At 42.4% G+C, this 17,662-nt stretch overlaps 1 protein-coding gene across 14 annotated transcripts in view; it reads left to right on the forward strand.

The window, feature by feature from the left end:
• Dlg2 (discs large MAGUK scaffold protein 2) overlaps window positions 1-17,662 on the forward strand; it is a 1,686,730-nt gene that overhangs the window by 1,645,448 nt on the left and 23,620 nt on the right. For 10 of the 14 annotated variants that reach the window (XM_026784310.1, XM_026784312.1, XM_026784315.1 and 7 more), the window contains 2 exons: window positions 8,578-8,677; window positions 11,913-11,954. In XM_026784310.1, coding sequence (XP_026640111.1) covers window positions 8,578-8,677; window positions 11,913-11,954 — 142 coding nt within the window. Of the gene's footprint in view, window positions 1-8,577; window positions 8,678-9,446; window positions 9,493-11,912; window positions 11,955-17,662 lie in introns of all 14 variants that reach the window. The other 4 variants (XM_026784311.1, XM_005357591.2, XM_026784316.1 and 1 more) reach the window with 2 other exon arrangements.

The following is a 17,662-nucleotide window of genomic DNA, read 5'->3' on the forward strand; positions in this document are numbered from 1 at the left end:
ATATTTAATTTTGAGAGAAAGTTTCTGAGTCATATCAAGAATCTGCCCATGTTGGAACAAAGCTCCCTCTATTGGTTAGAGAGATGTTGCTTGAGTTCACTTTGTGTAGGATTTGATGTCCTCAATTGCAAATATGGTTTTTCACATAATTCACAATCTCCTACCCTAAGATTTTAAAGATAGTAAAAGTTTAAGGTTTTCTAAGAAATAATTGGCTTTGGAAAAGTTAGCTTCCAAACAGATAACTGGGTGGTGAAATGCAAGCTTTCCCCGTCGTCTAGTGTGCCAGCATTCTTTCGTCAGGTGTCGGCATAACACGTCTGCCCTTCACTCACAGGCTCAGGCTTCCCTTCCCAAACTCCTCACTTTGTAATAAGATAATTAGGAGAGCATGGGGTGCCAAATTACAATTGTCTGTCATAAACACCTTCCATTATAGTAAGCTAATTAGGAGAACATGAGGGTGTTGAGAAAAAACAATCAGGATCCATCATTGGACCAACTACAAATTGAGAGTCTGACTAAGTGGTTAAAGGGGGAGTGTCAGTATCAATCACTTCAAAGTTTTCTGGCCATGCATCGTTCGTTAAAACAATCCATGTTTAATTCAAGAATCCAACTTCTAGGGATCACTTCTAAGAAAATAATCTAGAACGTAGTAAATGTTGCCTTCGTTACAATACAGAGCCTTAGAAATGGAAACAGTGTAGTGTCTGAGAGCGTAGGAATGTGTAAGCTAGCGGAGGTGTATTAGCTGGGTGAAATATTACCTCGAGACGTGCTTGCCTGCAGTCATCTCTGTTTGCAAGATTCCTGCCTACTTTTGGCATTGGCGACATACTGGCCTTGGAGTGTTTGAGAACCGTTTCTCTCCTAAAACTGAGAAAACTTACATTAGCATACATTCTTTTTAGAGTTATTCCAGTCAGTAGAATTAAACGTCGGAGCCATTTGGTGTGAGTCATTTTAATTACGAATTCAACTTCCTAGTTGTTACTGGTGTGTTTGGCACCTCTGAGTTTGGTTAGGCCATGTCTTCCTAGAATTTGCCTGGTTTGCCTATGTTGTCTACATGGTGTACATCTTTAAATTTTCTGTAGGGTCTGTAAAATTCTTTTTTAAAGATAGTTTGCATTGTTGATTTCTAAATCCCTTCCATCAATTCATTAAAATGGATGCTTACGGACACTTTATAAAGACGTGGGGTTGTTGGCTCTGCTTTACTGACCTTACACGATGCCACTTTTTCTACATGGTCACGTTTAAGTATCTACAACTGAGGCTTAGAAACTAAACAGCCCCAGGGTCATACATGTCTCAATAGTCAGTAAAAATCAAGATTTAAAATTACATTGCCAGTATAATTAAACTGAAAATAGTATAGTTTTTAGAAAATAAACACTAAAAGAGGTTTGCTTTTCACTGGTAACAGATGTTATTTCTTTTGAAAACTCTCTTAGGACATTTCCCTCTTAGAAGGCCATCTCCCTCTTAGAAGGACATTTCCTGTTGTGGCAGAAAAGGTGTCCTTGGGTTGCTGCCCACGTTAAAGTGTATGCATGTATACATGTATATCATGTCTAGTGCACACAGAGGTCAAAGCAAAATCGTAGCGGTCCTCCTTCAGGTGCCAGCTACCTTGTGTCTTTAGACTAGGTGAACCACTGGCCAGAACCTTCGGTTGTTAGGCTGATTGCAGTGAGCCCCACGAGTCTGCTAATCTCTATACCCTCAACACAAAGATTATAAGCATGTGCCCATATACCCAGCTTTTTTACACACACACACACACACACACACACACACACACACAGAGCCCAGGATTCAAGGGGTTGAACTCAGGTCTTGTGCTTGTAAGGCAAACACTTTGCAAACCAAGCATCTCCCCAGTAGCAGAAGAGGTGTTTTTGAACAAACTGTTTTCTTAATTGAGGCAGATGATAAACTTGGGAGAGAAAGTTAAAAAGGATAAATTAAATGGTACCTTTCATTGACATCATGCATGCTATTAAATTCTTATAACGTTTCCAAAATCGAGTCATAGAGCTGAACATGTGAGACGAGCAAATAACTAAGTCATCTCGTTTTTATTAACAGTAATAAAAGGCATCTAGGAATAAATCAGGTCGCCGAGTATAAAAATTATAAGATAAAATACATGGGCAAAGCAAAACTAGGACATGCTCACTGGAGAGCAACGCAGCCAACAGAAAGAAGACACCGTAGGGTGCCTCTCCCTGCTCTGCTACTGCCTCTTGTCTACTGAGACTCTCAACCGTGTTGTTTTGCTTTGCCTTTCTCAAATCTCTCCCCATGCTTCTGAGGGGAGCCGTCCCTCAACGCTGCAGTTTGCTTTCAGTCAGTAAAACCTAGATGTCCACTGTGCTTTGAATCTAAAAGACATGGAAATAAAAGTGCTGTGGAACCCGCTTTTTGTCATTTCCAGAGGCTGACGGTGCTGGATTGGACACTCTCCGTAGTACTTTCCCTCATCACTTAGAATGCTCATTTTGTGTATTCCTGCCTGGACTGGAGAGCTCCTGTTGAAAATAGAGATAACCTTAAGTGTCACTTGGTACTTAGATACTTTTGTCTTGTACCGTGTGTATGTGTGTGTATGCATGTATGTGCACACACACATTGTCTTTACATTTCACTATAGATAAAACTCGGGGTCATACACGCTAGGCAAGCCATCTACTATTAAGCTACATCCCTATCCATCTTTCTTGTACTTTGGAGGCTCAGAAACTATAAGACGATGTATAATGGACTTCTCTGGCCACCTATGATTTTAGGATCGTATTCATTCTGCTGTGCATGAATATCTGTGACTTCTCCAAGACTTCTGAACTTTCCATTTTCCTATTATTTATTTCCTATACCTTCGATTACATTTTTCCCTAGAGAATTCCAAAAGCATAGATATTCATTCATTTGGTGAGGTCCCAAAGATCTTAAATATGTTTTCTTTTGTGTGTGCCTGGAATATTTCCACAGACCTGTTTTTATGTAAATTTTTTTCTTCCTTTATACCTAATCTGTTCTTTAGTCTCTCAACTATTTTTATTTGGGCCTATTGAGATCCTCATTTCTAAGGTTTCTACTTTGCTCATAAACATTTTTCTATTGCTCTGCATAATTTTTCATTTAGAACATGCACCATTTCTCTAATTCCATTCAATTGTTTATATGTACTTTCTTAGATCTCATTAAGGTTTTTTTAACCTTTTCCTTTAAATTCTGTTTTAATTCCTTTTAATCAGTGCTGCTGGAGCGATGTCTCCGTTGTTAGGAGTCCTTATTATTGTTCCAGAAATCACAATTCAGGTGCCAGTACCCATACTGAACAGCTCACAACTGCCTATAACTCTAGCTTCAAAGCCCCAGTGTCCTCGTCTGGCCTCTGTAGGTACCTACACACATGACATATACTCACATAAAAACAGAAACACAGTTGACTGTGACAATGCCTGTCCCCCACATGCCTGCAGTTATTCGTGTGTTCATTCCTACAGCATAAACAAATGGTTTCAGTACTGTTATACTTGTGATTATACTGTCATTAACCTGCCAAGAAAATGCCTATGCTCCTTTACAGTTCTGCCTTTAGATGTATGGAGCGCTATGGTCCACTCACATATTTGGATGCAATTCAGGGCGTCAAACCATTCCTTAATTCGGTATGGCCTGACCACATGTCATTGTCACACATAAAGATAGTTGCTGAGTTATCAGACAACTTTGAGGAGGCTGTTCTCTCTTTCCACCTTTGTGTGGGATCTGGGGGTCAAAGTCAGGTCGGTAAGCATGTATCATCTTGTGGCAATCTGGCTACAGTTCTTCCTCCTATGTTTCTGCTTCTTCCTCTTCCACTCATATTGCACCACAAATGTCATAAATGGTGTTTTTGTTGTTGTTGTTGTAATTCGTTTGAACCAGAATGCAAATGAACCCTATGTGGTAATTTTTTATGTGACTTTCCTCCTCGTTTGCTATTTCTCTTTAAGTATTTTGTTTGCGCTGGTTGGCTGATGCAATATTTATGCTAAAGAAGCCAGGTAACTTGTCTTACAGAGTTTGCCAAACTTCAAATTTTGATTGTTGTATCTTTATAAAGAAATCAAAGAAACATGGAAAATTCAATCTTATTTGGTGACTGATCATGAAATCTAAAGGTCTGAATATACTCCGGTTCATCTGGAGCTTTGTTTTAGCAGAACTTCCCAAGGCTCCTTTGAAGTGATATTTTCTTCTCCTGTCAGGAGGCTCGGGACTTTTATGCTTCCAATTCTTGATCTGAGATCCAATACTTGATCTTTGATCTAATCCTTCTTGGTCACAATATTACTTATTCTTTACCATATTTTGTTTTACGGTTCTGTTTCTGCATGAAAATGAGCTATCTATATAATAGAAAATAATTTCTAGATTTTCCAGGTGAACAGAGCTATGAGGAAACAAGTGTTTTGTTTTTTTAATTTATTCTTCTCCCATGCAATATATCCTGACATCTTCCTCTCCCCCTTCACACTTCCCAGTCCCTCCCCACCACCTTCCCTCTCTCTCCTGGATCCATTGCTGCCCAAGAAACAATTATTTCTAAAAATTAAGAAGAGCCACAGCAAAAGCATATTTGAGCCATGTACTAGTTAAAATTTTACCAGAGGTCACCATTATCTACAAAGGTGACATTATGGAGATATAGAAACTGAGGTACTAGTACGTGAAAAAACCAACAACAACAGAAACAGGCCTCTTGTTCTATAGTTTTCTGGATATGAGGGGTAAACAGATGCCATTTGTTTTTAAGAACATGGAATTTTAGTGGGTGAAGAGGGGATTTGAGCTTCTCGTATGCCAGATTACCAAAGCATTCTATGGTGGGGTCTGTCCAGGAAGTTTCATACTGTTTGACCTGCCAATCAGGAGACTCCTGACTCCCACTGATGAGATGCTGACTCTTGACATGAGTGTTGCAATGTCTGTCACAACATGAAAGATATTCACTTAAACCGCAACAGGGCAGAATCTGGTCAACAGAAACATACCTAGATTTCTACACGCTAAGTATGATGGGCATCAAGTTAAAGACATAACATATTTACACCAAGTTGAATGAGAAGCAGAGAGACCTGATAGGGTTGTTTCCTTTCAGCCCATGGCATGGGGTGTGGAAGGATTCCTCTTTTAAATAGCCTTCTTGAAATACAGTTTACATTAGTGACATGACCTTAAAATACACAACTCCGTGTTCCCCGGTATCTTCATGGGGTACATAACCATCAACCACAGTCTCATTTCTAGTCACCCTAAAATAAGTCCATACTTATCAGCTGTCACTTCCCACTCTCCACGCCTCATTACCTACACTGTATACAACCACCTAGTCACGTCTCTGTTAACTAGCCACTTCTATGCAGAGTTTTAGATTGCTATGACTAATGTGTCTCGTTGAAATTCCCTTTATTTTTTACAGTATCATATGAGCAAGAGTGGCTTTGAGCCCTCAACTACGTGAATTGCTATCTAAGAAAGACGTAGCAATAATAACCAAAGGAGATACAATTGAAACCAATGACTTGATGTGGCCTAGTAATCAATCACCGGGCGTGACTGTCCAGGAATGGCAGATTATGTGGTGTGACTTACAAACTCAGTTGCTTATAATTTAAAATGTGAACTGGAAGGAGGTGTGGCTTTCAGAAATTTGTACTTACAGAACTACATTTGCAGCCAATTCAATTCCTGACAGAATTCCTTGACAGATACAGAGTGATGAGGCCAGCTTCATGAAGCTAGCCTGTAGGCCACACACATGATGCCTTAGAACTAAGCTTGGTCATTCAGTGGTCAATAAATGCAAATTTTTCTTGCTCAAATTCTCAAGTAGAATTCTTTCCCACACCAGCTTACCCCACTCCACAGTATTTGGTGTTTCTAAAATCTCTATTCAAAGACATTTTCTCCTTGAAGGCAATTTCATGGGGCCTGCAGATGCTCTAATGTAGACAAACAGCCCTGAACAAGCCCAGTGAAGACTAGAGCTGTAAACCAGCCTTTTCTTCAGAGCCATGTATTACATAAATAGCAAAAGTGCTGATTTATTCTGTTCACCCAGCACTCATGTAGCAGAATTTCCTCTTCTATATTAAAAGGAAAAATTACAGTGCTGATAAAGCATCTATTATGGAACTCTACATGCCTAGCCTCATAAACTACATATAATCCTTTGTAAGTCAGAATGTTGACATTAGCTAATATTAATGTTAATTCAGTAAGCCCCTACATGTAGAACATTAAATCTGCGTGTACTGAAATGGTGGTTTGACTTTGTGGCCATGAATGGGGTCCAGTGCCTTCCAAGTTATGCAGGAAGGAAGCAAAGGGCATTTGCTTGTAATACTGTCATAGAACTTTACTTCTGGGGTATCATGTATTTTTCTGTCCTTTTAAAAGGTGTGCTGTTCAGTATGATTACGTCCAATCAGAGAACTCATGATACACAACATTTTCATACTTGGGAAATGTTAACACATTACATTCCTTGCTTTGAAACATGAAAGAATTAATCAAAGACAACACCGTTTCATTTTCCTTTGACCAGTGAGACAACGTGGTTTGCATGCAACACCATTTAGGGTCCTAGAAGCCTCTGCATTATCCATCTGCGTGTATTTGTGTCCTTAACTCCCCTCCCCCCAAGCTTTCTTCCTCTTGGCATAATTTTGTATTTGCATGAGATTTCATAATTGTTTTGCATGAAAGTCATCCGTAATGTTAAAGAGTAGTGTCTAACACCCCCTGCAAGCAATATCACAGGCCATTAATTCTTACATGATATTTTTCTTTTACTTTCAGTTACTGGAGTTTAAATATGCTTGGAATGTAAAAGTGGCAGGACGCTGGAGTGACGCAAGCCTGTGTAATGTTCCTTTATGGAACTAGAGGGACACTTCCCAGCCTTGTCTTTGGCTGCCAGTTCTCAATTACAAGGTTATGATAAAACTCTATTAAACACAGGTGCTCTCTGCAGACCTAAGTTCCAAGAAAGTCCTGTTTTAAGTATGACATATAAAACCTGTCCTGATCTGTCATAAAATTTATCTGCTCTGACTTTGGTGAGAAACCTTTCCGCACTTCAGTGTTTCCTGAACGTTATTCCTGTTAATTTAATAGATGAGCACAGGGTACTAAACAAATGCCTTCTTTGCACCTTTTTTTTTTTTTGGTAGCGTTTCTAATTAATATGGGAACATGACTAAGTGCCATGAATGGGACAAAATGCTCGCCTCTCAACCAACGAGGACTGATTTCCTCCGAGCTCTCACCCCTCTGGCTCCACAGCTCTTCCTGCCAGTGGCCAGTGCTAACCCTGGGCTAGGAGACTCCTTTTCATTTAACCATTGGGAATTCAATTCAAAACCTGTGCAAGTAAGAAACCCTGGTCCCTGGAGATGATTTTCTAGTGTTTTTAAGCAGCTAAAAGATTCAAATCAGTTTTTCAAGTGTTGATGATCGTAAGGCTGGCGAGACATTTTTGAAGCATGACAGAGTATGAAATTAATAGAACTTGAATGGTCCCATGTCACCAAGAACAACCCACAAAGCATTGATGTAGCAACAGCCACCATGACATAAATTGAATTGTCTTTTAAAATCTACTGAACAAACAAGTGCTAATCACTGACGTGATTGCATTTTTAAAATTATATATATATATATATTACTTTTAATCGAGCCCCATTTGAACTAATAGGTAGCTTGTACTTTAAATTGTATTTATCCTCATTTTTTCCCTTTACCAAAATGTAGATGGGTGACTGTCACTTTCTCCCGTGCTTGGGCAATTACCAAGTGAATACCACATTAGCAGCCTCTGATTGAGTCCAGCTCTTGGGGCTATCACCAGCTAAATCTGTGTTACCTGCATTGGACTCAACCTCTGCTTCTCGAGCTAGTCGCTAACGAGGGTGTGAAGCTAAATTACCTTCTGAATTAAAATGCTACACTATAATTATTATGTATCATAAATCCACTCGCTTCCTTGTGCAGCTTTAATTAAATCCAAGCTGAACTAATATGAATTCAGTTTTAAGACAGCTAGATAATGAGGGGGAAAACGACATTTTTCGTAGTCATTTTGTACACGACAGTGATAACATGAAAACTGTATGGCGTTCTGGGCGGGTTATCGCCTCGTGTGATCTCAACACCTAAGAGGTGTGTTGATTTGAGATGAAGATTCAGACATTCAGAGAGATCCAGTTACTTATCAAAGGGGACGGGCAAGCTGTAGAACCAGGATAGTCTGCCTCTCCCCTTGAGAATCCCCTTTGCCACCATTTATCTGGAAGGGTGTTCTGACTGTAAATCCATTTTCCCAAGGCGCCATTAACAAGAGCTGGTACTGCTTGGAAATGGAGTCTGCCTTTTGCCCCCTCCGGCACCTCCGTTGCGTGTCCGCTTGCTTCACTACAGCTCCCTGCGCTTTTACAAACTAGTTGTTCTGTCAGCATGAGTGTGACAACAATTAGACGTCCCCTGTTTTTGCCCCATGCCTTTTCTCCTTCACAGTCATTCAATGACAAGCGTAAAAAGAGCTTCATCTTTTCACGAAAATTCCCATTCTACAAGAACAAGGAGCAGAGTGAGCAGGAAACCAGTGATCCTGAACGTAAGTAGATTCTGAAGATAATGTCACATGCAACACTCATGACAGGCTGTCCCACGACACACCAAGGCAAACAACACGGCAGGCAGGCAGGGCAGGTTTTACTACTGTGACCGGTGTTTGACTGCAGTCTGGATCCTTCCCTTCCTGGGGCTGTTTTGCAGACAGTGCTAGAACGGGTCTTGACAAAACTGGGGCTTCAGGTCCAACCAGCATCTCTCTGTGACCAGGAGTAGATTGGGTTTGATCATGCAAGTCCCTAAGGCTTGAGAAAAAAAAAAAATTCTGTTCAGATGTATTGGATTACATCGCCACATATGTATTTTGTCTTGGATGCCAGCTTGACAGAAGTAATTCAGTGACTCTCATTGAGTATTGGCACAGGGGTTCACCCTTGCTCTCCAGGAAGCCATTAAATACCTGCCGAGAAGAGAGCTTAGAGTGGTGGATACAGAATTTGTCGTGAAACTTGGAGTGGGGACTTCCTTTGACAGTAGAAAAAAAAATAAATACAATCACTGATCATTTTAATTTCCCCACAATCTCTGGCTTCAACCTTTTGAGTTGATTTATAAATCAAAATTTTCCCTTTATAATGCAGCTCAGGGAGTTTGGGGTGAAGGTTATTTCAAAAGAAAAGCAAGTGGGATCCAGATTGCCTGGGCAACACGGTCTGTCATGGTAGTATCCGTGTCAACTCCACTGACTTCTACCTTCCTCTTCCGTGGCTGTTCTTCCTCTCTCATTGCTCTCTCTGGGGACTTCCATGCAGGACATCCCCGGATTAGGTGACGACGGTTATGGAACAAAGACTCTGAGTAAGTTTCCAGGAATGGTCACTGTTAACTTTTCTTTTCCTTTCCTTTTGAGTTTGGCTTTTGTTCCTTTTCTTGAGGGCCTTTCATTCCTAGCATGCACACGATACGAGTTTGATTTGTTACCTAGCTGTGAATGCTCCTACAGAATAATTTTCAGTCATTTTGTTCTGCATGTCAGCATTTAAGAGCCAAGTGTGTCAGGCAGTCTCCTGCTGTGGGCAACACCTCCCCCTTTCTGGCCGGGTGACAACGGCCAACATGGTCTGCATGCCCATCGGGGCATCATTTGCTCAGCCACCAACCTCCTCTCAAGGAGCAAAAGACCATGTTGTAAAGAAAGGGTGAGCGAAGTGTTCTAGAATGGCAAAGTAGAAATATTCTTTATGTTCTTTCTTCTGCCTTTTTCAACACGGAAAGCTATATAACCTTGCCCAATTCTATAATTGACTTATACTTTGCTGTTAATAAAGGAGCTGTTTTGTAATCAAAAGCAACATGCATTCTCGAAAAGTAAATATTAAGACATCTGAGCCTTAATTCTTTGTTATTAACTTTGATTTTTTTTCTCTCTGACTTGCAGTGGTCCTGCTTTGAACCGTTTGATAGTTTTAGATAAATATTAATACCTTTACCTATCTGACTTACCAGCTGCATAAGGTTGTCAGGGCTTCAGCTTGTAGTGCAGAATGAAAAATAAGATATAATTAAACCTTTACATTTTTTTCTACTTATTCATATCTTTGGTCTATGTCTTATTGCACTCAGCAATTAAAAACAAGGATCTATGTCTGAAAATCCTATGCTATGATTTTACTCTCTTTAATCCTAATCCCACTCTAGAAGAATCAATGAAATAGCAGAATGTCGTATCTTTTGCAAATGTATCACATATTCAATTTTGTTGTGTTTGTTTTAGTGTAATAGCTACAGGAGATCCTTTCAGTTGTGCAAAACACCATTGAGCTGGACTTCACATTCAAGGGCTGCTCACATAAGCCTGTGCGTGTGGTCATGCCTGTCTTCCAGGGTTCGAGTTTAGACTCCCAGCAGTCTGTTTTAGACTGGAGAAAACAAAATCTGGTCAAGGGCTACTCGCCTTAAAGATGAAAACTTTATCTTTAAAAGATGATGTACAGTGTGGTGTGAAATTTAACCACCAATTCCAGCATCATCTGGAAGGCACCACACACCATCTGGGGGAATTTATACACTTTCGGTTTGGAAAAGGAAAGTGATTGTTTTAGCATATCACTAATACTAAGCATCATTAAAAGGTATGTAATGCCCCGTTGGATCCAGAATGTCCAGATGTTTGCTTATTCTGTGAAAACTGGACAGATTTAATTTATGAAAAAAACACATCAGGGAGTCCTCACATCATGTTGAAGGAGACAAGATAGGAACATCCACAAGGCGCCATGAAGCAGGGGATGTCCCCATGAGTCCTTGTACTGGTTAGACAGATGTGTGCCCAGATTGACAGCCCAGTTCTGGCCATGAAGCCACACAGAGAGGAATGGTTTGAAATCAGCATTTGCTTTGGTTTTCATTAGTTTTATGCTATAGAACCAATCCCCTCAGCAGACCAAAAAAAAAAAAAGTCAAAGCATTTATTTTTGCTTTTAGAGAAGAATGTAGCTTCCTTTTCTCTCTCTTAAGTATTATCAAACAGTTGAAAGCCAAGTAGTCGCATATTTCATCTTAGTGTGGTGGCACGTGAAGCAGCTGATAAGTTATACATGATCAGCTCATCGACTGAACAGCACACGTATCTCCGCTGTTGGGCGAGACATAATTCATGCCTGATCCTGCACTGGGTAGCAGGCCATTTGTCTTCCGCCTGCTCTCTTCTCCCAGAATTTAATAGCTGTTCAAGCAAGGGTCGTAGAATAGAAACTAAGCCGTGAACCATTTCTCAGGGACTATTTCCTCCTGTCTTCTCTACTCACTGAAGCAGGAGGGAGCTTCAAAAATCCCTTTTACACTTGCAAAGTTTGTTTAAATGGAAAATCGGAGGGACTCCAGGGAGCAGTTGGCAAACACAGTCTTCCTTCAAAATAACTAAGGACTAAAATAGATACAGAAAATCGCCTGCCCAACAGTGGGCACACACTGTCCTCCACAACTTCTGGGAGACCAGAGCTCAATAGATACGTCACTTATAGAAAGAACATTACCTGGGTTGCCATTGTTTGCTGTTTGATAACTGGAGGTACTTTCCTCATTTGCCGAGAGGAAGAGACGGCAGTATTGCGCAAAGTGGCCATAAAGTTTTCATCTTTGTCTCAGTGCGGTTCCTCTGCAGCCTCTCACTGCCCCTCCGCTCACGTTTCCGGTAGCTTTGCATGGGTGTGTCCCTTTTGGTGCTGGCTGCTCTCTGACGCTTGATCCTTCTTTAATTTGCTGTGCTGTCCTTGCAGAACACGTCTCCTCTAATGCCAGCGATAGCGAAAGTAGCTGCCGTAAGTTACTGCTTGGGCTTGTGGTTCTCTCCTTTGCAGTGGCCCCCCGTTGCCTGTGGTCCTTATTTCAGGCTCTTTTCTCCTGCTGCCTCTTATTGTCACCCGGGCTCCAAAGCAAATGGCTTGAAACGAAATCAGCATTTGATGTGGAAAGACACAAATGACACGGGGGGGGGGGGGGCGAGCAGGGGAACCTATCGTGATTTGTACATTGCAGGGCCAGAGTTTTCTAAGCCCGATTCGAACCTCAGCTGGTTGTGACCCCATAATGGAGGATTTTGACTTTCTATTCCCCTAATCAATGTAACCACCGTGGAGGAAGGGAGAAGGTCATGATTCTGTTCTCCTCCGCATTTTTTTGCCTTTTCCCTCCTGCCCCTGGAGCAGCAGCACTTCTTACAGTGCTCCTTTAGATGGGTGTCTGCTGTACCACTTCCTCCTTGATTAAGATTTGAGACACATAACACACCTATGCGTCTCACCTTATTTGGGGGATGGCTGGGAAATTGATAGAAAACTCTTCATCTAATGCTGAAAGAATTTCCAAAACATTTTAGGTCACATCATAACTGAAAAGGTAGGTAACTACTGAAAAATGTCCTCTGTCTTTCTTTGGACACCTCAAGCCATTTGCTTAGTGTATGGAAATATTTACCGGACAATAAGCACGTCCTTCTAATCAGCCCTCATGGTTTCTTGCTGCCTACTTCCTGGTCTTTGGTGACTAATCTAGGTACCTATTACCACGGGGTTTTTTTTTATAGTATCTTTAATATTGATTTGCACTCCTTAATAAAATGGGTTCCCCAAAAGCAATTGTTAAAGGCATCGGAAAACCGCCAGGCCAGTACAGGACCAACAGAAATGAATACCAATGCAAAAATTGGTATTGTCTTTTGCTTGAAAATTAATTGAAAAGTAAAATTGTTTGGGGCATCCCTGCCCTACCCCATTAAAGTATGGTACTTTATAAAAATCGTTGCTTTTGAGGCAGAGTACTGATTAGTAAGAGTAGCCTCCAGTGGGGTTTTGAAGACGCAAACTATTGACCAGTAGAACACATGCACACACGAGACAGAGGAGAGTGTCAGGTCATGGTGAGGACCAGAAAAGAAATGTGGCACAGACCAAAGATAGACTGACAAAATTGTGGTAAGATGCCCAGGCAGAATGTTAAAGTTGCCTAATTGTCAAACTGATGGATCCTATCAAGTCTCACTGACGGAAGGATTCAGAGTTCTTATGTTCAACGTGGTTGCTTTCTTCCTTCTCGTAACCCAACGGTAGGAGAGGAAAAAAAACTGTCTGTGATTTTCAATTCAGATGAGTCAAGAAGGAGGGGTCAAAGCTTGTCTTTCTGACTCTGTGAGGCACCCTCGACCTTCCACGAGGAGGAATGTGTTGTACCTATTTGGTTTCATGAAAACCACGGACGCTAATTTCTCTAGTTTTCAGTTCTCAAGGCTTTGCTCCCATCCAGTAGACAGAGCCATAGAAAAAGAATATGGCACCCCTTATTCTTCAGTCCTCTTTATGGGGTGTACTACCTTCCTTGGGAATTACATTTTTGGAATATTTTTTCCAGAACCTAAGTCATAGAATTTAGGCCTTATCTTTGAGCCATTGAGGTGATGTCCTGGGATGACACCAATCTCCCCCTCCTCCCCCAAAATAGTAGCTGCACACCAATATTTATTGAGGGAATAAGGAAGCAATTGCTTATGCCACAAGTTACCTATGAGATGGCAGAAAGTTGGAGCAGAAGCCATGATGGCAGTGATGCAGATGTGGAGTATTCTCATTTATGTTTGGGGTCTCAGACTATAGAGGGCCAGGCATGCCAGGATTTCCTCCAAAGCTAAGAGGAGCATTAACTGATTCATTTGGAGGCTTCTACGTGCACGGTCCCATTTCTCGGTGCTATAAAACCCAGTACGAGAACTGATCAAGCCTGGATCTCACTGTACATGTACTGGGAAAGAAATCTTAATAAATAAACAGGAGCTGTAGGAAGCAGGATAAAGTCTGACTCCAGGAGAGCAGGTGCAGATAGGAAGTGACCTGTGCACTAAGATTTGGAAAGAAGAGCTCGTGTCAAAGGGGAGAAAAGAACTTTCCATGAGGGGCAGTGTCACAGCAGAAAGGCAGGGGCATGGCCCAGACATGTGTTCTAGAGAGAGGCAACTTTGATAGCAAAATAGACTTTTTTTTTTTCTAGGATTTCTGGCTTTTGCTATGATTGAGACTAATCTTAATCTCATGAATGGCAGTACAAACAAACACGGAAAGACTCCTCTTTGTCACTGTGAAAACATTGCCTGTTCAATCTGGAGCCGAGGCGGCTTTATAAACCGTGGAGGATGCAAACCAGTCTGAGGCTGCCGGGCTGCACAGTGCACAGAGCACCATTCAGGCCTCCACTTTGAAACACAACTCAGAAACCTGCTACACCAAATTAAGCATTGCAGGATATTTTTTTTCAAGTCCGACTGTATTGAGTAGCAGCTAATATGTAATTAATTAATTAACAGGCATATTGCCTAATTATACAAAATACCACTTCAAAACCTTAACTGTTGGATAGTTCCATATTGCTTTCCACCGATAAAGTGGTAAAGTTAAGGCTCATGGTTTTGGCCCTTCTGTATATACCTTCCAGTTGTCCTTGTGTTGGGGGGCAATACATACCAAACAGGTATTAACAGGGCCAATCAGACCCCCACAGCTGATGACCAACTATCTCAAGCTCCGTCCGGCTCTTTTCGCATAATGGTTGTTATGTAGGAGTTGACAATTTCCTTCTTGCCCACCGGTATTCACCAGTTAAATTAGGATTTTCCAAACAAGGATATCTGAGTGCAATCTCTGAGAGGAGGAGATCCAAGACTCTCCTAAGAGTTGTTGGCTGTGGCCCCCATACTCTTTCCCACTCCACTTTTTACAAGTATTGTCCATGGCTACATTTAGTTCTTTTTTATTATCTCTTTAACTTCTGCGATGACGCTGTTATTAGGTAGGTTTTATCTTGAGAGCCTACTTTGCATAGGAGGGCAGCCAGAGCTGTGTACCTCACTGATAAGTGATAGCCCCGAAGTTGCAATGAGACCTTGTGCTTCTGGCTCTCATGGACCCTTTACTCCACCATGTGGTTCATAACCCCAATGTCCTGCTGTTTAATCTGGTACTCTGTAACCGTTCTGTACTGCTAATCAGATTATTAAGACTAAAACTAGCTGGGAGGTGGTTAATCAGCATTCGGGAGGCAGAAGCAAGCAGATCTTTGTGAACTAAAAGTTAACCTGAACTACAGAGTGACTTCCAGGACAGCCAGAGCTACACAGTGAAACCCCATCCTGGGGGGGAAAAAAAATCCCAGGAAAGTTGAAAAGACTAACAAGGCACTTATAGTATTAACTATATACTAAGCCCAATTTCAAGGGCTTTCTGGTGGTTAAGTAATTTGATCTTCTGACTATCCTGTAGAGACACCGAGCTAACAAATAGACGTAAATCAAATGTCAAAAGCGTAACCAATTGGAAATAGTTGCTTGAAGAACTGTTTGGAGGAGCTGAAGAGATGGCTCAGCGGTTGAGAACATGGCTTTTCTTCAGGAAGACCTGAGTTACAGCTGCCCATAACTTCAGTTCCGAGAGAATCCAACACCTTCCTCTGGACTCCACGGGCACCAAGAGTGCAAGGATGCACAGACATGCACACAGGCAAAGCATCCAGACCAATAAGAGGAAAAGCTTAAGATGGCCCTTCAGGCGGAGAGTGCTGTGCACTCCCTCTCAGGGCACAGAAGGGGGACCGCCATGTGCCGCAGAGGTGCCATCTAGGAAGCACGTCGCCTAACCTGTCCTGGCGCTAACATTCTCTGACTCTGCGAAGCCACCAGGCGCGAGCACTGGGAACTAAATTTACACCATTAAATAGAACACGACCAGAACGGACCCCCACCCCCCTCTTCTCTCTTCTGGTTTTTTTTTTTTTCCCCGAAAGCACACTGGGGTTTCGCACTAACCATGTCTCACTGTGACTGATGCACAAGCCCCCATGTCATGCCCGGTCTGTTAGAAAACAGCTCTGCCGGATGTCTGGCAGCTGCAAACCCCGCAGTGTGTGCTGCTTGCCCACTGCCAGCCACAAAGTTGCCAAAACAAGACCGAGAAGAGTTTGTACCTCTTGCCAGCTGTTATTCTGAGTGCCAAACTCTTGTGACAAACGAAAAGAAAAATAACTTCTACGGGTGACTACAGAGAAAAGATCTATCAACAGGGCGCGAGAGAAGATGGAAATGCTGGTGCTGACGGATGGGCCTCTTCTGGCCTCCCGGCCACCCTGTCCTCTTCAGACCCACGGCCATTGGTCACCGGAAGCTGTATGATTCCCACAGAGAAGCCAACATCTCTCGCCCTCCTGAGATAGTACGAAAAGAAAGTGTGGACTTAGATCTTGGCTTTACTACTTACTAGCTGAGCAAATGAGCCTCGTCAAATTCTCCAAACCTCAGCTTCTCCATCTATCAAATGGGTCACCAGAGTACCAACTACCCAAGAAAGTCTATGAAAGCAAGAAGCCGGTGGCTAGGAAAGGAAAGCCCTTTGCGGCCTGAAGAATGACATAAAGACATGGGTTTTGCTCTCTCCGTTGCTATGGAATTTTCCCTTCCAGTCTGTCTCTCTTCCGCTCCTCATTGGGCTTGTTTTCACTTACGTATGAACACTGACATAAGACACTGAATGCACAGCTCTTACAGAGCCCCAATTTGGACGGCTTCTCCCTGGCTTCCTATGCATGCACAGGGCCACGAGGACTGGCATGTGTAAAGAGGGCCCATTACTCCCTGCCATACTGCTGCTCTGAACGAAAGCCAGCTCTTTCTGTAAGAAACATCCCAAAAAGCAGTGGACAAGCAATTCGCCCATCAAAGCTGGGCTTGTGCTGGTTTTTCAGAAGCACAAATGATGCAGACCGACACCAGATGTCTTACTCAAGATCTGCATTCAGAAGATCCCACTGGGGTGACCTGCAAGACGACCGGAAGAGATTCAAATAGAAGCATCAGAGGAAACTGCATTTCCCAACGTGAAACGCTCCCACTCACAGTCACGCTGAGTGGGACCTTTTTCCCCAATGCCAATCTCGCCCAGAGTCCTCCGACCTCTTACAACCCCAAGTCACAGTGGCGGATGGAGCTGCACGTTTATCTTCATGGAATGACTGGTATAGCGGGAAGCCTCTGACGTTCGTCCCCTGACACCGGAAGCTTTGCCTGGCTATCAGGATTCTCCTTTCATATTATTTTACCAAGCCTTCCCTATGAAGTCAGAGTCTAGCATTGCCGGCACCAGTGAGCCATGCGACTGTCCCGCAAACTCTCCCTCCACAGTCGCCTGAGTGGCACCGACCTTTCTCCTGGCGTCTTCAGACCAGATGTCTGAGCCCTAGCAGCAGTCACTTGTTTTCTATCTAAAACATTGGCTTTGTGTAGTTTACTTTATCCACACAGAATCATTCTCCCCCCCACCCCATATATAAAATTCTGCATCACCCACACCACTCCCCTTCTGACACGTGTGGATGCCGCCTGAGCACTTCCAGGACAGCTCTGGACAGGCGCCATTGAGGAGAGATACCAAGTCTCATTGTGCCTTCAGGATACAGTATGGCCTCGCAGTGCCAGGACCAACAGCAAGTCCCCTTG

Source organism: Microtus ochrogaster, chromosome 22 (genome assembly GCF_000317375.1).
Source record: "Microtus ochrogaster isolate Prairie Vole_2 chromosome 22, MicOch1.0, whole genome shotgun sequence".
Taxonomy (NCBI): Eukaryota; Metazoa; Chordata; class Mammalia; order Rodentia; family Cricetidae; genus Microtus; species Microtus ochrogaster.